The sequence below is a fragment of the Pelobates fuscus genome, chromosome 5 (genome assembly GCF_036172605.1).
Source record: "Pelobates fuscus isolate aPelFus1 chromosome 5, aPelFus1.pri, whole genome shotgun sequence".
In the NCBI taxonomy this organism is placed as follows: Eukaryota; Metazoa; Chordata; class Amphibia; order Anura; family Pelobatidae; genus Pelobates; species Pelobates fuscus.
Window position 1 is genome coordinate 167,764,557 of NC_086321.1, and position 24,461 is coordinate 167,789,017.

The following is a 24,461-nucleotide window of genomic DNA, read 5'->3' on the forward strand; positions in this document are numbered from 1 at the left end:
AACTCTCTCCAAGACTTTTATTTCTATAATTTGGCTGTAATTTGTAATTCCTTGGTCAACACATACAAATTCTCAGTTAAATAAATAGCCCTCTACATGTATTTCTTCAGTTTGTTCTAACATCTTAACATAATCAACAGCTTTATTTTTACTCATAACATACTTGTAAACTAGAGAAATCTCAATGTATCCTTCCCGGTAAAATATTTCATTTAATAAATGAGGTGTTTGGACTTTGCTTTTAACTCACAGAGATAATTAAACATATTTGTGTTCCTCAAGAACCATGCAACATGATGGACTCTCTGTAACAATCTTTATGACCAGAACACTACAGAGAATGCACATTATGTTTCTGAAACGTACCTTTAATACTTCTGTCTGAGGATCTGGTTTCACCTAGAGATAAACATAGTATAAATCACCATAAACAAACAACAATTCATAATTCAAGGGTATAGATTCTAGAACAGTTATTAATGTTTAGTGTGATGTCTAGCTTACTGCTACATGTTGGACTGGCGTCCTTAGAATCTGATTGGTCACTCCCCTAGATTTTTTTTTTTTTTTTTAATTCTTTATTTTTGTTGTGCAGGTGATTACAGGGCATTGTCATACGCCACAACAGCGTTAAATTGCATCCAGTTACATATGAGTTACAGTGGCATGAGAAACTTGCACAAATTTTGTTTTTGTTGAACATGCTAATCTAGGCAATTTTATGTATACGTTAACAATCTATTTGATAAACGATTAGAGCTGCATTGGGTCCCAGCGTTGCACATAAAAAGAAAACAGTGGTCTAGCGCTTATGTTTGTGTCTACATGCTGAGTTACATGCTAGAGGGTTCGCTTTCGTAGTCGCTTATTTAGTCGCAATATGGCTGTATATGTAGCCTATCTCATCTATACAGTCCGCGTGTATACTAGTTTAGTCGCAAGATTTTGTGAGTGCAGAGTATAACAGACAAGCTTACAGTGACATTACACATGGGAGTATACAGGGATATACAAGAGTAAACTTAAGAAGGTTGGGAAATTTCAAAATACTGCACTGTATATAATAACCAGAAATAAAATGATAAAAGGAAACTTGCAGGGAAGAGAGTAAAATAAATCAATCATCAGGCTGCTCTAGCTGAGTAACGTGTAAAATATCGCTACAATACTTCATATATGTGCAGGTGGACAAATACGAATATAAAGCCATGGTGATTTCTGGATGTTAGGTGAAAGTCACTTGTATTAAAGTAGTTACTCGGCAGGTCATTGGAGCTGAAGGCGCCTTGCAGACATCTTGTCATCGTGCCACAGGCGAAGTCCCCTGTACCCCTTCATGGGCAGAGCAAGGATTCCCGGTTGGTGGACTCTTTATGAGGCTGGCATGATACCTGGGTTCCCTGTGTGTTGCTGGCAAGAGGTAGCTGGCTTGAGGGCTGTGCCGTCGAGGTTGGTGCTCGGATTGCGCCGTCTGCCTGTGTCTGCACCTCGGCGGTGTCACCTGAGGGACACACAGTTGGGGCTGCTCCTGGCACCGTTCTCCGGTAGGTTGGCACTGGTGGGTAGGAGCTTGTCTGCTCTTTTGCCGCTTTGTTTGTGTTTGACTTTTCAGTCTTATGCTAGTGAGTCCGCCATGTGAGTGGGCTGTAGAAGGAGCGAGCTCCGGTCTGGCGGCCATCTTGTTTTGGGCCTCGAGCTCATGTGTCAGCGTGGTATTGCCTCCAGGTGCTATTGCTATGGGGCGAGGACCGGGATATCCCCCCCGGTCCAGAGGGGGGGGGGATCGGGACCGGGACCGCAATGGTCAGATTCCTTGTTGGGCTCCGTAGGGCAGGATAGTGGAGCGGCGGCCGTCCACTCCACTCACCGCCAGGTAGGTCCCGCTTGGTGCGGCGGAAATCTCTCCCCCGAGGGACTAAAACTCTGCGAGCTAGCCTCTCCTCGGCTCCGGTGGCCCGCAATCACCGAGGGTCGCAGTTGTGGGCCCTTTAAACGTTCAAAAGTCCCTATATTCAGGCTTAATTTTGCACTTTTCGCAGGAGCAGATCCTTCCTGCGACCGTTAGGCTTGGCGGCCCGGCCCCGCCCCCCCACTCCCCTAGATTTTTAATATCATAACTACTTACCTCATATATGCAAAAATATGTATTTGTAATACAGGAAAATAACAATATATATATATATATATATATATATATATATATATATATATCTATATCTATATATATCAATCTACACTCGATTATCCTGCAAATGTGTGCCTCCATATTGGTCTTCTGCCAGCCATTGTTATAAGTTCTGAGCTATGCATGTACTAGTCAACATATTGAAATCACACAGAGAAGAGAAATTAAACAATATGTCAATTTTGCCTCCTTATTTGCAATGTATACCCTGACTGTGACTGACTTTACATCTAAAAACACATGGATTTCGAACCCTGGTTTACATCTAAAAACACATGGATTTCAAGATCAGAGACAACATGGGTTTACTTCAGGGAGATCATGCCAAACTAATCTTATTGATTTTTTTGATTGGGTAACTAAAATTATAGATCAGGGTGGTGCAGTAGACATTGCTTACCTAGATTTCAGTAAGGCGTTTGACACTGTTGCACATAGAAGGCTTATCAATAAACTACAATCTTTGAGTTTGGATTCCAATATTGTTGAATGGGTAAGGCAGTGGCTGAGTGACAGGCAACAGAGGGTTGTAGTCAATGGAGTATATTCGAAGCTTGGGCTTGTCACCAGTGGGGTACCTCAGGGATCTGTACTTGGACCCATTCTCTTTAATATTTTTATTAGTGATATTGCAGAAGGTCTTGATGGTAAGGTGTGTCTTTTTGCGGATGATACTAAGATATGTAACAGGGTTGATGTTCCAGGAGGGATAAGCCAAATGGAAAATGATTTAGGTAAACTAGAAAAATGGTCAGAGTTGTGGCAACTGACATTTAATGTGGATAAGTGCAAGATAATGCATCTTGGACGTAAAAACCGAAGGGCAGAGTACAGAATATTTGATAGAGTCCTAACCTCAACATCTGAGGAAAGGGATTTAGGGGTGATTATTTCTGATGACTTAAAGGTAGGCAGACAATGTAATAGAGCAGCAGGAAATGCTAGCAGAATGCTTGGTTGTATAGGGAGAGGTATTAGCAGTAGAAAGAGGGAAGTGCTCATGCCATTGTACAGAACACTGGTGAGACCTCACTTGGAGTACTGTACACAGTACTGGAGACCCTTTCTTCAGAAGGATATTGATACCTTAGAGAGAGTTCAAAGAAGGGCTACTAAACTGGTTCATGGATTGCAGGATAAAACTTACCAGGAAAGGTTAAAGGATCTTAACATGTATAGCTTGGAGGAAAGACGAGACAGGGGGGATATGATAGAAACATTTAAATACATAAAGGGAATCAACACAGTAAAGGAGGAGACTATATTTAAAAGAAGAAAAACTACCACAACAAGAGGACAGTCTTAAATTAGAGGGGCAAAGGTTTAAAAATAATATCAGGAAGTATTACTTTACTGAGAGGGTAGTGGATGCATGGAATAGCCTTCCAGCTGAAGTGGTAGAGGTTAACACAGTAAAGGAGTTTAAGCATGCGTGGGATAGGCATAAGGCTATCCTAACTATAAGATAAGGCCAGGGACTAATGAAAGTATTTAGAAAACTGGGCAGACTAGATGGGCCGAATGGTTCTTATCTGCCGTCACATTCTATGTTTCTATGTTTCTATGTTTCTATGACTTTAATTAATTTGTGAAGTAATTTGCTGAATACTTAATATAAATTGATAAGAAGACAGAGCTGAAGGGATAGAGAGAGTCAATAAATGGTTAAATCTCATCCATTTAATATACTATATTTTTCTAACATTTATAAAGATTTATTCTTCTAACATTTATAAAGATTTACACAAGAGCTAAAAACCAGACTAACCACAGGTTATTTTTGATTTATAACTTCTGCTTTGCAACAACAGACGCATCCGCAAGTTGACCTGATGCTTCCGAGAAGAAGTACCATGAATAAACAGACGTGCTTGACCACGAGGTTGTGGTTCTGCAAGATCAGCTATTGCCACATTTAGCATAAACATTTATCTTTTGTAAGCACATTTATTGCATTTTATGTAAGTCAAAGTTCATATCCGATACTGTATAAATATAACTGTCTATCCCTAATACATTTGAAGTACGTTGGACAGCAAACTGTGTGCGTGTCATTATTTGCTCCATCGTCCTTCCCTGAATTCAGCCAACAACGGAGACCAGAGAACGACTAAGTAGGACCGAGTCACTTAGGATAGAAGTTGCCTTTCAAGAGCGTCATGTGATAACACAAATGGTTAATGCAAGTTTAAGGTGATTTTCAATGTTTTATTCAAAGGTATAATTACTAGAGTGCTTGTTCTTCTATAAGGCAGCATTAGTCAGAAGCATAACTTATCCGACCGAACAGCATGCACAATTTGAAATGCTTAGATCACTTTAAAGCAATGCCCAACATTTGTGCATGACATCAGGATATGTGAATGTGCCCTAGCTCCTGTTTGTTCTTGTTTGGATAAGCAGTGCTTTCAATAAAAAAATGACAACTCAAATGGAGGGAGGGTAAGTCAGGAGATGCACTGAAATTAGATGTATGAATTTCAAACAGCATATATAGAGACTGTAATGCATACAATCTTTGAATTTCAGTAATAAAAATTATTAACGGTTTAATTTAACTACGCCAGTTTTTGGGTTTCCACCTATCTCATTATCAGAGAGAGTTACAAAAAATGCATATTTCAGGGCTGCAATAGAGAAAATAATTATTTCAGACTGCTGTGTACTCTACACTCATTACAGCCCCGAATTTTTCATTCACTATTTCTGATAAAATCACAAAGCTATGAACTAGTTGTAACTAAGTCATAAAATTGGGGCAAAGCGCTTAGTGTTTAGAGAGATTCTATTGGTTTCCATGTTGCTAGTGTTGAGAGAGATTCTATTGGTTTCCATGTTGTTAGTGTTGAGAGAGATTCTATTGGTTTCCATGTTGCTAGTGTTTAGAGAGATTCTATTGGTTTCCATGTTGCTAGTGTTGAGAGAGATTCTATTGGTTTCCATGTTGCTAGTGTTGAGAGAGATTATATTGGTTTCCATGTTGCTAGTGTTGAGAGACATTCTATTGGTTTCCATGTTGCTAGTGTTGGGAGAGATTCTATTGGTTTCCATGTTGCTAGTGTTGGGAGAGATTCTATTGGTTTCCATGTTGCTAGTGTTGAGAGAGATTCTATTAGTTTCCATGTTGTTAGTGTTGAGAGAGATTCTATTGGTTTCCATGTTGCTAGTGTTTAGAGAGATTCTATTGGTTTCCATGTTGCTAGTGTTGAGAGAGATTCTATTGGTTTCCATGTTGCTAGTGTTGAGAGAGATTCTATTGGTTTCCATGTTGCTAGTGTTGAGAGAGATTCTATTGGTTTCCATGTTGTTAGTGTTGAGAGAGATTCTATTGGTTTCCATGTTGCTAGTGTTGAGAGACATTCTATTGGTTTCCATGTTGCTAGTGTTGAGAGAGATTCTATCGGTTTCCATGTTGCTAGTGTTGAGAGAGATTATATTGGTTTCCATGTTGCTAGTGTTGAGAGACATTCTATCGGTTTCCATGTTGCTAGTGTTGAGAGAGATTATATTGGTTTCCATGTTGCTAGTGTTGAGAGACATTCTATTGGTTTCCATGTTGCTAGTGTTGGGAGAGATTCTATTGGTTTCCATGTTGCTAGTGTTGGGAGAGATTCTATTGGTTTCCATGTTGCTAGTGTTGATAGAGATTCTATTGGTTTCCATGTTGCTAGTGTTGAGAGAGATTCTATTGGTTTCCATGTTGCTAGTGTTGAGAGAGATTCTATTGGTTTCCATGTTGCTAGTGTTGAGAGAGATTCTATTGGTTTCCATGTTGCTAGTGTTGAGAGAGATTCTATTGGTTTCCATGTTGCTAGTGTTGAGAGAGATTCTATTGGTTTCCATGTTGTTAGTGTTGAGAGAGATTCTATTGGTTTCCATGTTGCTAGTGTTGAGAGAGATTCTATTGGTTTCCATGTTGCTAGTGTTGAGAGAGATTCTATTGGTTTCCATGTTGCTAGTGTTGAGAGAGATTCTATTGGTTTCCATGTTGCTAGTGTTGAGAGAGATTATATTGGTTTCCATGTTGCTAGTGTTGAGAGACATTCTATTGGTTTCCATGTTGCTAGTGTTGGGAGAGATTCTATTGGTTTCCATGTTGCTAGTGTTGGGAGAGATTCTATTGGTTTCCATGTTGCTAGTGTTGAGAGAGATTCTATTAGTTTCCATGTTGTTAGTGTTGAGAGAGATTCTATTGGTTTCCATGTTGCTAGTGTTTAGAGAGATTCTATTGGTTTCCATGTTGCTAGTGTTGAGAGAGATTCTATTGGTTTCCATGTTGCTAGTGTTGAGAGAGATTCTATTGGTTTCCATGTTGCTAGTGTTGAGAGAGATTCTATTGGTTTCCATGTTGTTAGTGTTGAGAGAGATTCTATTGGTTTCCATGTTGCTAGTGTTGAGAGACATTCTATTGGTTTCCATGTTGCTAGTGTTGAGAGAGATTCTATTGGTTTCCATGTTGCTAGTGTTGAGAGACATTCTATTGGTTTCCATGTTGCTAGTGTTGAGAGAGATTCTATTGGTTTCCATGTTGCTAGTGTTGAGAGAGATTCTATTGGTTTCCATGTTGCTAGTGTTGAGAGACATTCTATTGGTTTCCATGTTGCTAGTGTTGGGAGAGATTCTATTGGTTTCCATGTTGCTAGTGTTGGGAGAGATTCTATTGGTTTCCATGTTGCTAGTGTTGAGAGAGATTCTATTAGTTTCCATGTTGTTAGTGTTGAGAGAGATTCTATTGGTTTCCATGTTGCTAGTGTTTAGAGAGATTCTATTGGTTTCCATGTTGCTAGTGTTGAGAGAGATTCTATTGGTTTCCATGTTGCTAGTGTTGAGAGAGATTCTATTGGTTTCCATGTTGCTAGTGTTGAGAGAGATTCTATTGGTTTCCATGTTGTTAGTGTTGAGAGAGATTCTATTGGTTTCCATGTTGCTAGTGTTGAGAGACATTCTATTGGTTTCCATGTTGCTAGTGTTGAGAGAGATTCTATTGGTTTCCATGTTGCTAGTGTTGAGAGACATTCTATTGGTTTCCATGTTGCTAGTGTTGAGAGAGATTATATTGGTTTCCATGTTGCTAGTGTTGAGAGACATTCTATTGGTTTCCATGTTGCTAGTGTTGGGAGAGATTCTATTGGTTTCCATGTTGCTAGTGTTGGGAGAGATTCTATTGGTTTCCATGTTGCTAGTGTTGAGAGAGATTCTATTAGTTTCCATGTTGTTAGTGTTGAGAGAGATTCTATTGGTTTCCATGTTGCTAGTGTTTAGAGAGATTCTATTGGTTTCCATGTTGCTAGTGTTTAGAGAGATTCTATTGGTTTCCATGTTGCTAGTGTTGTGAGAGATTCTATTGGTTTCCATGTTGCTAGTGTTGAGAGAGATTCTATTGGTTTCCATGTTGCTAGTGTTGAGAGAGATTCTATTGGTTTCCATGTTGCTAGTGTTGAGAGAGATTCTATTGGTTTCCATGTTGTTAGTGTTGAGAGAGATTCTATTGGTTTCCATGTTGCTAGTGTTGAGAGAGATTCTATTTGTTTCCATGTTGCTAGTGTTGAGAGAGATTCTATTGGTTTCCATGTTGCTAGTGTTGAGAGAGATTCTATTGGTTTCCATGTTGTTAGTGTTGAGAGAGATTCTATTGGTTTCCATGTTGCTAGTGTTGAGAGAGATTCTATTGGTTTCCATGTTGCTAGTGTTGAGAGAGATTCTATTGGTTTCCATGTTGCTAGTGTTGAGAGAGATTCTATTGGTTTCCATGTTGCTAGTGTTGAGAGAGATTCTATTGGTTTCCATGTTGCTAGTGTTGAGAGACATTCTATTGGTTTCCATGTTGCTAGTGTTGGGAGAGATTCTATTGGTTTCCATGTTGCTAGTGTTGGGAGAGATTCTATTGGTTTCCATGTTGCTAGTGTTGAGAGAGATTCTATTAGTTTCCATGTTGTTAGTGTTGAGAGAGATTCTATTGGTTTCCATGTTGCTAGTGTTTAGAGAGATTCTATTGGTTTCCATGTTGCTAGTGTTGAGAGAGATTCTATTGGTTTCCATGTTGCTAGTGTTGAGAGAGATTCTATTGGTTTCCATGTTGCTAGTGTTGAGAGAGATTCTATTGGTTTCCATGTTGTTAGTGTTGAGAGAGATTCTATTGGTTTCCATGTTGCTAGTGTTGAGAGACATTCTATTGGTTTCCATGTTGCTAGTGTTGAGAGAGATTCTATTGGTTTCCATGTTGCTAGTGTTGAGAGACATTCTATTGGTTTCCATGTTGCTAGTGTTGAGAGAGATTATATTGGTTTCCATGTTGCTAGTGTTGAGAGACATTCTATTGGTTTCCATGTTGCTAGTGTTGGGAGAGATTCTATTGGTTTCCATGTTGCTAGTGTTGGGAGAGATTCTATTGGTTTCCATGTTGCTAGTGTTGAGAGAGATTCTATTAGTTTCCATGTTGTTAGTGTTGAGAGAGATTCTATTGGTTTCCATGTTGCTAGTGTTTAGAGAGATTCTATTGGTTTCCATGTTGCTAGTGTTGTGAGAGATTCTATTGGTTTCCATGTTGCTAGTGTTGAGAGAGATTCTATTGGTTTCCATGTTGCTAGTGTTGAGAGAGATTCTATTGGTTTCCATGTTGCTAGTGTTGAGAGAGATTCTATTGGTTTCCATGTTGTTAGTGTTGAGAGAGATTCTATTGGTTTCCATGGTGCTAGTGTTGAGAGAGATTCTATTGGTTTCCATGTTGCTAGTGTTGAGAGAGATTCTATTGGTTTCCATGTTGCTAGTGTTGAGAGAGATTCTATTGGTTTCCATGTTGTTAGTGTTGAGAGAGATTCTATTGGTTTCCATGTTGCTAGTGTTGAGAGAGATTCTATTGGTTTCCATGTTGCTAGTGTTGAGAGAGATTCTATTAGTTTCCATGTTGTTAGTGTTGAGAGAGATTCTATTGGTTTCCATGTTGCTAGTGTTTAGAGAGATTCTATTGGTTTCCATGTTGCTAGTGTTGAGAGAGATTCTATTGGTTTCCATGTTGCTAGTGTTGAGAGAGATTCTATTGGTTTCCATGTTGCTAGTGTTGAGAGAGATTTTATTGGTTTCCATGTTGTTAGTGTTGAGAGAGATTCTATTGGTTTCCATGTTGCTAGTGTTGAGAGACATTCTATTGGTTTCCATGTTGCTAGTGTTGAGAGAGATTCTATTGGTTTCCATGTTGCTAGTGTTGAGAGACATTCTATTGGTTTCCATGTTGCTAGTGTTGAGAGAGATTATATTGGTTTCCATGTTGCTAGTGTTGAGAGACATTCTATTGGTTTCCATGTTGCTAGTGTTGGGAGAGATTCTATTGGTTTCCATGTTGCTAGTGTTGGGAGAGATTCTATTGGTTTCCATGTTGCTAGTGTTGAGAGAGATTCTATTAGTTTCCATGTTGTTAGTGTTGAGAGAGATTCTATTGGTTTCCATGTTGCTAGTGTTTAGAGAGATTCTATTGGTTTCCATGTTGCTAGTGTTGTGAGAGATTCTATTGGTTTCCATGTTGCTAGTGTTGAGAGAGATTCTATTGGTTTCCATGTTGCTAGTGTTGAGAGAGATTCTATTGGTTTCCATGTTGCTAGTGTTGAGAGAGATTCTATTGGTTTCCATGTTGCTAGTGTTGAGAGAGATTCTATTGGTTTCCATGTTGCTAGTGTTGAGAGAGATTCTATTGGTTTCCATGTTGTTAGTGTTGAGAGAGATTCTATTGGTTTCCATGTTGCTAGTGTTGAGAGAGATTCTATTGGTTTCCATGTTGCTAGTGTTGAGAGAGATTCTATTGGTTTCCATGTTGCTAGTGTTGAGAGAGATTCTATTGGTTTCCATGTTGCTAGTGTTGAGAGAGATTCTATTGGTTTCCATGTTGCTAGTGTTGAGAGAGATTATATTGGTTTCCATGTTGCTAGTGTTGAGAGACATTCTATTGGTTTCCATGTTGCTAGTGTTGGGAGAGATTCTATTGGTTTCCATGTTGCTAGTGTTGGGAGAGATTCTATTGGTTTCCATGTTGCTAGTGTTGAGAGAGATTCTATTAGTTTCCATGTTGTTAGTGTTGAGAGAGATTCTATTGGTTTCCATGTTGCTAGTGTTTAGAGAGATTCTATTGGTTTCCATGTTGCTAGTGTTGAGAGAGATTCTATTGGTTTCCATGTTGCTAGTGTTGAGAGAGATTATATTGGTTTCCATGTTGCTAGTGTTGAGAGAGATTCTATTGGTTTCCATGTTGTTAGTGTTGAGAGAGATTCTATTGGTTTCCATGTTGCTAGTGTTGAGAGACATTCTATTGGTTTCCATGTTGCTAGTGTTGAGATAGATTCTATTGGTTTCCATGTTGCTAGTGTTGAGAGAGATTCTATTGGTTTCCATGTTGCTAGTGTTGAGAGAGATTCTATTGGTTTCCATGTTGTTAGTGTTGAGAGAGATTCTATTGGTTTCCATGTTGCTAGTGTTGAGAGAGATTCTATTGGTTTCCATGTTGCTAGTGTTGAGAGAGATTCTATTGGTTTCCATGTTGCTAGTGTTGAGAGAGATTCTATTGGTTTCCATGTTGTTAGTGTTGAGAGAGATTCTATTGGTTTCCATGTTGCTAGTGTTGAGAGAGATTCTATTGGTTTCCATGTTGCTAGTGTTGGGAGAGATTCTATTGGTTTCCATGTTGCTAGTGTTGGGAGAGATTCTATTGGTTTCCATGTTGCTAGTGTTGAGAGAGATTCTATTAGTTTCCATGTTGTTAGTGTTGAGAGAGATTCTATTGGTTTCCATGTTGCTAGTGTTTAGAGAGATTCTATTGGTTTCCATGTTGCTAGTGTTGTGAGAGATTCTATTGGTTTCCATGTTGCTAGTGTTGAGAGAGATTCTATTGGTTTCCATGTTGCTAGTGTTGAGAGAGATTCTATTGGTTTCCATGTTGCTAGTGTTGAGAGAGATTCTATTGGTTTCCATGTTGTTAGTGTTGAGAGAGATTCTATTGGTTTCCATGTTGCTAGTGTTGAGAGAGATTCTATTGGTTTCCATGTTGCTAGTGTTGAGAGAGATTCTATTGGTTTCCATGTTGCTAGTGTTGAGAGAGATTCTATTGGTTTCCATGTTGTTAGTGTTGAGAGAGATTCTATTGGTTTCCATGTTGCTAGTGTTGAGAGAGATTCTATTGGTTTCCATGTTGCTAGTGTTGAGAGAGATTCTATTGGTTTCCATGTTGCTAGTGTTGAGAGAGATTCTATTGGTTTCCATGTTGCTAGTGTTGAGAGAGATTATATTGGTTTCCATGTTGCTAGTGTTGAGAGACATTCTATTGGTTTCCATGTTGCTAGTGTTGGGAGAGATTCTATTGGTTTCCATGTTGCTAGTGTTGGGAGAGATTCTATTGGTTTCCATGTTGCTAGTGTTGAGAGAGATTCTATTAGTTTCCATGTTGTTAGTGTTGAGAGAGATTCTATTGGTTTCCATGTTGCTAGTGTTTAGAGAGATTCTATTGGTTTCCATGTTGCTAGTGTTGAGAGAGATTCTATTGGTTTCCATGTTGCTAGTGTTGAGAGAGATTCTATTGGTTTCCATGTTGCTAGTGTTGAGAGAGATTCTATTGGTTTCCATGTTGTTAGTGTTGAGAGAGATTCTATTGGTTTCCATGTTGCTAGTGTTGAGAGACATTCTATTGGTTTCCATGTTGCTAGTGTTGAGAGAGATTCTATTGGTTTCCATGTTGCTAGTGTTGAGAGAGATTCTATTGGTTTCCATGTTGCTAGTGTTGAGAGAGATTCTATTGGTTTCCATGTTGTTAGTGTTGAGAGAGATTCTATTGGTTTCCATGTTGCTAGTGTTGAGAGAGATTCTATTGGTTTCCATGTTGCTAGTGTTGAGAGAGATTCTATTGGTTTCCATGTTGCTAGTGTTGAGAGAGATTCTATTGGTTTCCATGTTGTTAGTGTTGAGAGAGATTCTATTGGTTTCCATGTTGCTAGTGTTGGGAGAGATTCTATTGGTTTCCATGTTGCTAGTGTTGAGAGAGATTCTATTAGTTTCCATGTTGTTAGTGTTGAGAGAGATTCTATTGGTTTCCATGTTGCTAGTGTTTAGAGAGATTCTATTGGTTTCCATGTTGCTAGTGTTGAGAGAGATTCTATTGGTTTCCATGTTGCTAGTGTTGAGAGAGATTCTATTGGTTTCCATGTTGCTAGTGTTGAGAGAGATTCTATTGGTTTCCATGTTGTTAGTGTTGAGAGAGATTCTATTGGTTTCCATGTTGCTAGTGTTGAGAGACATTCTATTGGTTTCCATGTTGCTAGTGTTGAGAGAGATTCTATTGGTTTCCATGTTGCTAGTGTTGAGAGACATTCTATTGGTTTCCATGTTGCTAGTGTTGGGAGAGATTCTATTGGTTTCCATGTTGCTAGTGTTGAGAGAGATTCTATTAGTTTCCATGTTGTTAGTGTTGAGAGAGATTCTATTGGTTTCCATGTTGCTAGTGTTTAGAGAGATTCTATTGGTTTCCATGTTGCTAGTGTTGTGAGAGATTCTATTGGTTTCCATGTTGCTAGTGTTGAGAGAGATTCTATTGGTTTCCATGTTGCTAGTGTTGAGAGAGATTCTATTGGTTTCCATGTTGCTAGTGTTGAGAGAGATTCTATTGGTTTCCATGTTGTTAGTGTTGAGAGAGATTCTATTGGTTTCCATGGTGCTAGTGTTGAGAGAGATTCTATTGGTTTCCATGTTGCTAGTGTTGAGAGAGATTCTATTGGTTTCCATGTTGCTAGTGTTGAGAGAGATTCTATTGGTTTCCATGTTGTTAGTGTTGAGAGAGATTCTATTGGTTTCCATGTTGCTAGTGTTGAGAGAGATTCTATTGGTTTCCATGTTGCTAGTGTTGAGAGAGATTCTATTAGTTTCCATGTTGTTAGTGTTGAGAGAGATTCTATTGGTTTCCATGTTGCTAGTGTTTAGAGAGATTCTATTGGTTTCCATGTTGCTAGTGTTGAGAGAGATTCTATTGGTTTCCATGTTGCTAGTGTTGAGAGAGATTCTATTGGTTTCCATGTTGCTAGTGTTGAGAGAGATTTTATTGGTTTCCATGTTGTTAGTGTTGAGAGAGATTCTATTGGTTTCCATGTTGCTAGTGTTGAGAGACATTCTATTGGTTTCCATGTTGCTAGTGTTGAGAGAGATTCTATTGGTTTCCATGTTGCTAGTGTTGAGAGACATTCTATTGGTTTCCATGTTGCTAGTGTTGAGAGAGATTATATTGGTTTCCATGTTGCTAGTGTTGAGAGACATTCTATTGGTTTCCATGTTGCTAGTGTTGGGAGAGATTCTATTGGTTTCCATGTTGCTAGTGTTGGGAGAGATTCTATTGGTTTCCATGTTGCTAGTGTTGAGAGAGATTCTATTAGTTTCCATGTTGTTAGTGTTGAGAGAGATTCTATTGGTTTCCATGTTGCTAGTGTTTAGAGAGATTCTATTGGTTTCCATGTTGCTAGTGTTGTGAGAGATTCTATTGGTTTCCATGTTGCTAGTGTTGAGAGAGATTCTATTGGTTTCCATGTTGCTAGTGTTGAGAGAGATTCTATTGGTTTCCATGTTGCTAGTGTTGAGAGAGATTCTATTGGTTTCCATGTTGCTAGTGTTGAGAGAGATTCTATTGGTTTCCATGTTGCTAGTGTTGAGAGAGATTCTATTGGTTTCCATGTTGTTAGTGTTGAGAGAGATTCTATTGGTTTCCATGTTGCTAGTGTTGAGAGAGATTCTATTGGTTTCCATGTTGCTAGTGTTGAGAGAGATTCTATTGGTTTCCATGTTGCTAGTGTTGAGAGAGATTCTATTGGTTTCCATGTTGCTAGTGTTGAGAGAGATTCTATTGGTTTCCATGTTGCTAGTGTTGAGAGAGATTATATTGGTTTCCATGTTGCTAGTGTTGAGAGACATTCTATTGGTTTCCATGTTGCTAGTGTTGGGAGAGATTCTATTGGTTTCCATGTTGCTAGTGTTGGGAGAGATTCTATTGGTTTCCATGTTGCTAGTGTTGAGAGAGATTCTATTAGTTTCCATGTTGTTAGTGTTGAGAGAGATTCTATTGGTTTCCATGTTGCTAGTGTTTAGAGAGATTCTATTGGTTTCCATGTTGCTAGTGTTGAGAGAGATTCTATTGGTTTCCATGTTGCTAGTGTTGAGAGAGATTATATTGGTTTCCATGTTGCTAGTGTTGAGAGAGATTCTATTGGTTTCCATGTTGTTAGTGTTGAGAGAGATTCTATTGGTTTCCATGTTGCTAGTGTTGAGAGACATTCTATTGGTTTCCATGTTGCTAGTGTTGAGATAGATTCTATTGGTTTCCATGTTGCTAGTGTTGAGAGAGATTCTATTGGTTTCCATGTTGCTAGTGTTGAGAGAGATTCTATTGGTTTCCATGTTGTTAGTGTTGAGAGAGATTCTATTGGTTTCCATGTTGCTAGTGTTGAGAGAGATTCTATTGGTTTCCATGTTGCTAGTGTTGAGAGAGATTCTATTGGTTTCCATGTTGCTAGTGTTGAGAGAGATTCTATTGGTTTCCATGTTGTTAGTGTTGAGAGAGATTCTATTGGTTTCCATGTTGCTAGTGTTGAGAGAGATTCTATTGGTTTCCATGTTGCTAGTGTTGGGAGAGATTCTATTGGTTTCCATGTTGCTAGTGTTGGGAGAGATTCTATTGGTTTCCATGTTGCTAGTGTTGAGAGAGATTCTATTAGTTTCCATGTTGTTAGTGTTGAGAGAGATTCTATTGGTTTCCATGTTGCTAGTGTTTAGAGAGATTCTATTGGTTTCCATGTTGCTAGTGTTGTGAGAGATTCTATTGGTTTCCATGTTGCTAGTGTTGAGAGAGATTCTATTGGTTTCCATGTTGCTAGTGTTGAGAGAGATTCTATTGGTTTCCATGTTGCTAGTGTTGAGAGAGATTCTATTGGTTTCCATGTTGTTAGTGTTGAGAGAGATTCTATTGGTTTCCATGTTGCTAGTGTTGAGAGAGATTCTATTGGTTTCCATGTTGCTAGTGTTGAGAGAGATTCTATTGGTTTCCATGTTGCTAGTGTTGAGAGAGATTCTATTGGTTTCCATGTTGTTAGTGTTGAGAGAGATTCTATTGGTTTCCATGTTGCTAGTGTTGAGAGAGATTCTATTGGTTTCCATGTTGCTAGTGTTGAGAGAGATTCTATTGGTTTCCATGTTGCTAGTGTTGAGAGAGATTCTATTGGTTTCCATGTTGCTAGTGTTGAGAGAGATTATATTGGTTTCCATGTTGCTAGTGTTGAGAGACATTCTATTGGTTTCCATGTTGCTAGTGTTGGGAGAGATTCTATTGGTTTCCATGTTGCTAGTGTTGGGAGAGATTCTATTGGTTTCCATGTTGCTAGTGTTGAGAGAGATTCTATTAGTTTCCATGTTGTTAGTGTTGAGAGAGATTCTATTGGTTTCCATGTTGCTAGTGTTTAGAGAGATTCTATTGGTTTCCATGTTGCTAGTGTTGAGAGAGATTCTATTGGTTTCCATGTTGCTAGTGTTGAGAGAGATTCTATTGGTTTCCATGTTGCTAGTGTTGAGAGAGATTCTATTGGTTTCCATGTTGTTAGTGTTGAGAGAGATTCTATTGGTTTCCATGTTGCTAGTGTTGAGAGACATTCTATTGGTTTCCATGTTGCTAGTGTTGAGAGAGATTCTATTGGTTTCCATGTTGCTAGTGTTGAGAGAGATTCTATTGGTTTCCATGTTGCTAGTGTTGAGAGAGATTCTATTGGTTTCCATGTTGTTAGTGTTGAGAGAGATTCTATTGGTTTCCATGTTGCTAGTGTTGAGAGAGATTCTATTGGTTTCCATGTTGCTAGTGTTGAGAGAGATTCTATTGGTTTCCATGTTGCTAGTGTTGAGAGAGATTCTATTGGTTTCCATGTTGTTAGTGTTGAGAGAGATTCTATTGGTTTCCATGTTGCTAGTGTTGAGAGAGATTCTATTGGTTTCCATGTTGCTAGTGTTGAGAGAGATTCTATTGGTTTCCATGTTGCTAGTGTTTAGAGAGATTCTATTGGTTTCCATGTTGTTAGTGTTGAGAGAGATTCTATTGGTTTCCATGTTGCTAGTGTTGAGAGAGATTCTATTGGTTTCCATGTTGCTAGTGTTGAGAGAGATTCTATTGGTTTCCATGTTGCTAGTGTTGAGAGAGATTCTATTGGTTTCCATGTTGCTAGTGTTGTGAGAGATTCTATTGGTTTCCATGTTGCTAGTGTTGAGAGAGATTCTATTGGTTTCCATGTTGCTAGTGTTGAGAGAGATTCTATTGGTTTCCATGTTGCTAGTGTTGGGAGAGATTCTATTGGTTTCCATGTTGCTAGTGTTGAGAGAGATTCTATTGGTTTCCATGTTGTTAGTGTTGAGAGAGATTCTATTGGTTTCCATGTTGCTAGTGTTGAGAGAGATTCTATTGGTTTCCATGTTGCTAGTGTTGAGAGACATTCTATTGGTTTCCATGTTGCTAGTGTTGAGAGAGATTCTATTGGTTTCCATGTTGCTAGTGTTGAGAGAGATTCTATTGGTTTCCATGTTGTTAGTGTTGAGAGACATTCTATTGGTTTCCATGTTGCTAGTGTTGAGAGACATTCTATCGGTGTCCATGTTGCTAGTGTTGAGAGACATTCTATTGGTTTCCATGCTTAATAGCTTTGTTTATTACTTTGCCCTGGAATAGAACCTATTATTTCCTAAGTAGGAGATGTAACAAGGCAAAAACCATATGCTATTCTGATGATTAAAACTGCAAAAGAGGAATTACCACAGAAACCAAATGTATATCTCAGCATATTTGGGCACTTTGCGCCCCGAAAAGTACTAGTTTTGTCTTGGTATATTTTCCTATCAAATCTATCAAGGCAAACATACCTTTTTCTGAGGCAAAGTGCATAATACTTGAGAAATTATGTTTCTTTCCATGGTAATTGCTCCATATTTAGAACTTTTCCACAACACAACAACTGTTTTTTATCTTGCTAAATGTTTCTCTACATTAGCAGACCAAGATTAATTATATATGTGTATTATATATTGGTATGCATTCTTCATTTTATCCACTTGCAATTTATTAGTCAAGGGGATCTTGGGTAAGTCAAAATGTCCTTATTTTTAATTGTAATTAAAAATGAAACTTATCAGTACTTCAAGAACAGTGAAAGCAAACTTTGTCAGCGTAGCAGGGCCAAATACAAATGTGCTCTATCGTTTCTTTGCATTTTGTATTTATTTATTTTAAACCTCAAAGTGAATTCATTTTTCTTAATAGAGTTCGGAGGAATTGTTTAAGTCTTGTTTGTATAAGTCTCCCCTAAGGAAAACGTGAGGAAAAACCAAGTGACACAGCAGCTTAATAGCTACCAAACCTGTGAAAAGCAATGAGAATGTTTCATTAATAAATAAAGAAATGGTTCTGTACAAAGTTATGGCTTCTGTATTGTACTCACAGGCGGCTTCTCCTTTGATTCCTTCTCTTTCTGTTTTGCTTCTTTTTCTGTTTCTCGAACCAGCTGTTTAATGAACCCACCAGGAATTACAGAGAAGAGCGGTGGAGGGGAAGAAGGTTTTGGTCCCTTATCTTCTTCCTTGATCTATATACGTACAAAATGTAAAATATCAGACGAGAACAATGACATACGCTGAAGGCTTGTACCCATCAGTTCTGCTGCATTGATTTGTGCGATAGAGGCCTTGGACTTTACAGTTGCAGAAATTATTAATGGCAGAAGCCGTGAATATTTTGCGTTTTTTCCATTTCATTGTGCATGCGGTTCGATTTGTAAGGATATTCAATCCTGTCATAAACAAAAATCAATGCCCGATTTGGAATTTGCAACTGACTTAATGTGAACTACATCTTACTGAGTTACATTGGGCCAGTTACCACGGTTGACAAATATGTTTTCTTTCTTTTATCACAGGTCTCTGAATGCCTATAAAGCATATTACATGACTCGGAATCTGTACTTGTCAGCATTAACTTTGTGCCAAATATTCTATTTTGTTAATTGACACTAGTGATTCTTTATTGATTAGGGGAATTAAGTGGAAACTTTTCATTTTTATCTCATGGAGGTCTGTTTTGCTGAGAATTAAAGAAGCAGGGTCACCAGCAAGGAGGTACAATCAGCAGAAGAAAATTGAGGAGCATGCCCAAAAGTTAGAAGGACCTCCATGAAGTCAGACCTGTTAATAATAACTAGGATCTACACATTCCTATACGGTCTCTAGATGAAACCTAGAGAGTTCTCAAATCTCACTAAACATGAGAACTTCTGGGTTTGACCTGAAGGTTATGATTCTGATGGCTAAATGTGGAGAATCTATTCTCCAAGAGGAGAGAATAATGTGCAGCTCTACCTCCTCACTACACAACTGTGGTAACTTTGATGCCCATTGCCCAGATAAGAGACCTTTGTGGTCTTGAAAGCTTGGACTCCAGTGATTAATTTAGTCCATTGAAGTGTAATTTTAAGCAATTTATGCAGCAACTAATGTCAACATAATTGACAGTACTCTACTAGGAAGATATTGGAAATAAAGATTTTCTATGGATTTTCTATTGTAGGGTCATATATTTAATAATAATTTTTAAACAATAATGTACATTTAGATATTTAATGACCTAATTTATATTTTTATATTTATGTCCTGTGGTTGGAATATTATTTACTTAATGATACATATGTCATTGACCTTGGATGAATGAAATTAACAGATATAAGATACATTATCAGATATGGATTATTTGTAGGACTTTATATACTAAACACTGAATTGCAGTGAACTAAGCTTCACTGTCAAATGTAGACTTTTACAGACCAGATGGAAAAAGAGCTTTCAACTATATTTCTCCAACTCAACAACTATGGTCAAAAACACATGTTATAATGGAAAATCCCATTTGAAAATCTAAGACATATTGCCCACATTTCTTCCACCGGAGGGTTGCAGTGGGATGGTGGGGGTGGAGGAGGGGGGCACCAGGGAAAATGCTCCCCCTGAGATTTCAGAAAACGAAATACAAAGTGTGGAATTCATTAAATACAATGGCCTCAGGATACAGTTAGGATACAGTTAAATACTGTTTGACTAGGTCATTCATTGCCATATTATATTTAATTTGGTTTTGAATTAAAAAAAAATCCATTCAAGTTTTAATGGGCATTAGAATTAGCTTGATGCCTTTGCATGTTTATAGATAATAAGATTGAATAAAAGCTATTAAAAGTGATACAAATAAGTATAAAACAGGAGAAATACAGTTAAACTGAGAAATAAGTGGATGAAGATAAATGTACTGGGGAGGAAATGGCTTATAAAATGGAAATGGATGTACATCAGTTAATGGTGTTTAGTAATAACCAGAAAGCAAAGTCAGGTTAATTGCTTTGTTTTTACTTAATGATCAATTAGTGAGATACTCATTTTTTTGTTGAATATTCACATTGTTCTCTCATGTGTCAACTAAATCATCCTCTGGTGTACACATTGGTTCAAATCCATTACTACGTTTTTATTTCATCCCTTCTTTCCCCTTAATTTCTGGGTTCTCCAGATGAAGTAACTGGGACCGTGTTGCTTTAAAATGGTGTTTCTACTCTGAAGTTGATCCGTGTATTGTTTAATCATGATTAAAAAATATAATAATTTAGAAATTATTCCATATGAATTTTCAACCATTATTTTAAACAGTTGCTGATAAATCGTATTGCCTTGCTGTTGTGCACTAATTTTGGGACAGCAGTCATGAACTAGAGACATCGTCTAATGAATGGGTAGGCATTAATATGTGTGTTCTCAATGGGAAATCTTCTGTTTAAATACCTGATGTCTCGGGTGTAACATTTTAGTTTGTAAAGTATTTCTAGAATTTTCTTTGGCTATTTTTAAAATTAGATCTTGTTAGTATATCACACTAGTTCCACTGCTCCTTGGCAATATAACGGACTCTGAGGACACACAATGATGAGTGTTTTGTTAATTTAACATGCAGGTGTCATGCGAGAGAATAGAGACTTTCCTTCTGTTCCCATAGTGCTAGGCGTGAGGAGATAGCCATGCTGCTATATTATCGGGAGGTGCCTTGGTTGCTTCAGGAGAGTTACACGCAGGACAAGTGAAACATTAGACTTCAACCAGCACTGGACAAACAAGATGAGGAGTGAAGAGGGGAGATAAGAGAGAAGAGAAATGGTTCATTAGGATATGAAATAATGGCGTTATACACAACATGGTGATACAGTATAGTTAATATACCTTATATAAAATATACAGTATATTTATATACATAAATATATCATTTCCTCTAGAAAATGTTTTTTGCTTCTTAACTTGATGTAAACAAATATTTGGAGACGAACATCTCCAAAATCTTACATAGTCACCTGCTTATCTACAATTGAAGATTCCAAATTTTAAAAAGAAAAAGTGCGGAGGGAGAACGAGTGATGTTCAGGGAGCGCAATTTTGGAACTCCCTGCCTCTGACATTAAGACTTGAGAATGATCTACTGAAATTCCGCCGGAGCTTAAAAACAGTTTTATTTGCTCAGGCGTATGGGATGACATGAAATTTTTAACTTGGTTCAAATGCATGTGATTATAATGCTGTGGTTTTGCTGGATATTGTTTTGTCTGTTTTTATTGCTGGTATGCGCATCGAGACCCTATGGGTAATAAGACTGCGTTTTCTTAAGAATTTTTAATAAATAATAAATAAATAAATAAACAAAATCGCCAATATTATCTTAGCTGCCCTCTCCCACTCACATTATTTTATGAATTCTTTGAAACATTTTCTATCCTTTGTTTAACTGTTTTTCAATCCATTAATGTCTCGTTTTAATTATATCATTTTGCAGCTTTCAGTTTTTGCCTAGCATATTGCTTTTAATTTTATGTCTTTTGTATAACAGTTTACACACTTTACAATCTTCCATCATTAGTAGTGAGTCTCCATTTTTCATGGTTTTTACTCCACACTTGTGTCCTATGAATATTTATATTCCAGCGATACTTCAGTACACATCAATGGGTTAAGGTGCTTACACAGCTCAAACACATATACACAAGTATCCTTACTACTTTTACTACTGTGTTTAACCCCTTAAGGACCAAACTTCTGGAATAAAAGGGAATCATGACATGTCACACATGTCGTGTCCTTAAGGGGTTAAAACAGTAAAGCCTTCTATACAGAAAATGAAAAATATATAGTATTTTCTATATACTATTGTATAGGTTAAGTGCTCAGATGATCATCCTCATTTGATGCGCTGTAATTGTTAGCTTGAGAATAATCTCCAGAAGCTATATATAAGGAATTAACTAAATAGCTTAATTAATATCTATAGCCCCAAACTAGTGGTTCACTCCCACACTGAAACATACACACATCGACATATACACACACCCTGAAACACAAATACACACACTGACATATACACACAGACTCAGATACACACACTGACACATACGCACACCTTGATACACAGATACACACACTGACACATACATGCATACACACACTGACACATGCACATACCTTTACACACAGATACAAACAGTGATACATCCATGCACACACTGACACATATATATATTCACATATGTATGTCATACTTTTATATTTGACATCCTTCTATGGGCAGGGGGTGGCTTCCTTGGGGTCCTTCTGGTGCTGGCTGAGGCTGATGGGAATTTGAGACTGGAGATGGCGCTCTCCTTGCTCCTGCCCACACCTGTTCCACTTCCTCTCCCTCCCGCATGGCACCCCCAGCTCTCTCTTCTTTCAGGCATCGCTGATACTACAGGGGTCCACTTGCGCTGTTAAAAGGCCACTGCTCCCAACCAGGCCGCTGTTAAGCAATACCCATTGGGTGGTCCTAAGTACATGGGCAACCCGATGGGATCCCTGAACGGTAGGCAGCAGTAGTCCCAGCTCTGCTATAAATTATTGATATTTAGGATCTGAAAATGCTCTATATTGAAATAAGCAGACTAATCACATTCACTGATGTATACCTCTAAAATTTGCTTGGAAAGAACCTAAAAAATGAATACCTATAGCAATACTGTTAATAGGTTCTTGCAACTGAGCAAGCAGATTTTTTTGTCTCAAAGAGAAATTTGTAATATTTGTCTCAAGTCATGGTAGATTTTCTAAGGACAAATTTTGTTATCTATGTAATGTTGTTTAAATGTATTAAGCTAAAGGCAAATTGTTCCTACCATAGTGTTCATTGATGTTAGTGACAATATGCTTAGCTTGTGCATTGGGTTTGGTTGACAATAAAATGTAAATACTTACAATAATAGCAGGTGGTTTAGCTTTCCTCATTCAGGTAGATACAACATTAATTTTGAAGATTTTTAGCAGCATGAACACTTGACTGATAACAATGACTTAATATACTATTGAACAATTATATGAGTCACAATGCAATCTCACAATAATAGGTCAATGGCAGAACATTTTATATAATTCTACACAGGAAAGCATACATTTGAGGAGAGTCTCTGGAAGAAGTTTAATAATTAAGTATTGCAGTTAGCATGTCAATATAAAAAATATTCCATGATGAAATTAGTGTAGAATCCACTGATTTTGGGATACAGTGGCGTAGTGATGGGCTCAACACGATATGGCCATATGGTGGAACTAAATCCCCATATTGAAAGATACTTTAAGCAAAGACATCTAAGGGAGAGAGTGCCAGGTTACTTCTTAGAAAATTGGGGGTAACCCCTGATAGTAATATTAATAATCAACACTTGAACGAGGAAAGGGAGATGCAGATAAAACCCTTTACCATAGCGAAGTAACCCACATATAACACTTAACTTTTATTAAAACTCTTGTAAAATTAAAAAATACTTTAAAAGCCATCCCTGTAATAAGGACTAAACAACAGGGGGGAAATCCCTGATTAGTAGTACTGTCCTTAAATAGATATAGAATGTAATAATGGATACAAACTCAATGTTTTGAGCTTGTATCTATTATTACATTCTAGGACAAAAAAATTGGTTAAAAAAAAAAAAAAAAAAGGAGAAACACCCCAGCGCTTGGCAATACATGATCCAATGGTAAATTTATTCAGTTATCAAAAACAATGTTTCCACACCAAAGTTTCTTTTTCAAGTCATAAATAACTAGGTAACATATAGGTGGGTCCCAAAACAATCAACCAATCACATTATTGTGTAAAAAATTGCATTCAATCAATTAAAAAATTATAGATGCGTTTCTTGAGGTTCATCTAAATATACATTTTTCATTAAAATGACTGCACTACTCCCATTAACACCTAAGCCTCATCCTTTGTATAAAGGTATGTAAAATAAAATGCCAAGCACTAAAGGACAAATCTTGACTATAAATATGTCTGCCAATTATAAATTTGTGATCGTTGCTCAACTGAGCTTCAATGTTCATGTTGCATTAAACTTAATTTTTGTGCATGGTCTGTGGATAAACTGATCATTGGATAAACTGAGAATGTACTGTAAATTGTATTATTTAATCTCATCTGACATAAACAATTTGGGCCTCGGTTTAATTAGCTTTCCAAATGATTCAAATCTGTTTGCAAAGCTTATTAAATCAATGCCTCAATGTCTTGAGTTTTCATGGGGTTAATTAATAGAAGATCAAACTGATTTTTGTTCTTGCTTTACAGCAGGGGTCCTCAAACTCCGGCCCCCCAGATGTTGCTGAACTACAGCTCCCATGATTCTTTGAATTACATAGATAGCCAGAGAATCATGGGAATTGTAGTTCAGCAACATCTGGGGGGCCGGAGTTCGAGGACCCCTGCTTTACAGCATGTATGAATTACAGCATGAGATGATGTTTCTTCATGTCAGGAATTCAGAGTATTATCTCACTGTAAGGTCATTCAATACCAAGGATGTCCAACCTAGGTCTCACATTTCCTGATAGAACTTTCATAACCTCAACCAGTGTCATGGTACAAACCAAAAACAACCACATAGAAGCTGTGTGAATCCTGTAGGGTTCATTCCTTTATTCAATTTCTCGAATTCCCAGTCTCCTGGATTCCTTTAAATGTTTGTTATTTGTTGACACACCCGTTCCTTTGCCATTAGTCCTTTTTGTTTAAGTCTGTTCCTGCAAGCAGTGGTCTTGTTTCCACTGCTCCTTTCTTTGCAGGTAAGCACTGTGTGTGTTTTGTTGTTGTTTATTTAGTAATGCATGTCTAGGCAGTTAGTACCCA

At 37.7% G+C, this 24,461-nt stretch overlaps 1 protein-coding gene across 3 annotated transcripts in view; it reads right to left on the reverse strand.

The window, feature by feature from the left end:
- MYO18B (myosin XVIIIB) overlaps window positions 1–24,461 on the reverse strand; it is a 560,248-nt gene that overhangs the window by 517,809 nt on the left and 17,978 nt on the right. For all 3 annotated transcript variants that reach the window (XM_063454642.1, XM_063454641.1, XM_063454640.1), the window contains exons 2-4: window positions 20,244–20,364; window positions 17,668–17,811; window positions 367–399 (exon numbers count right to left, since the gene is read on the reverse strand). In XM_063454642.1, the coding sequence (XP_063310712.1) occupies window positions 367–399; window positions 17,668–17,811; window positions 20,244–20,282 (216 nt within the window). In that variant the 5' untranslated portion in view covers window positions 20,283–20,364. The remainder of the gene's footprint in view (window positions 1–366; window positions 400–17,667; window positions 17,812–20,243; window positions 20,365–24,461) is intronic.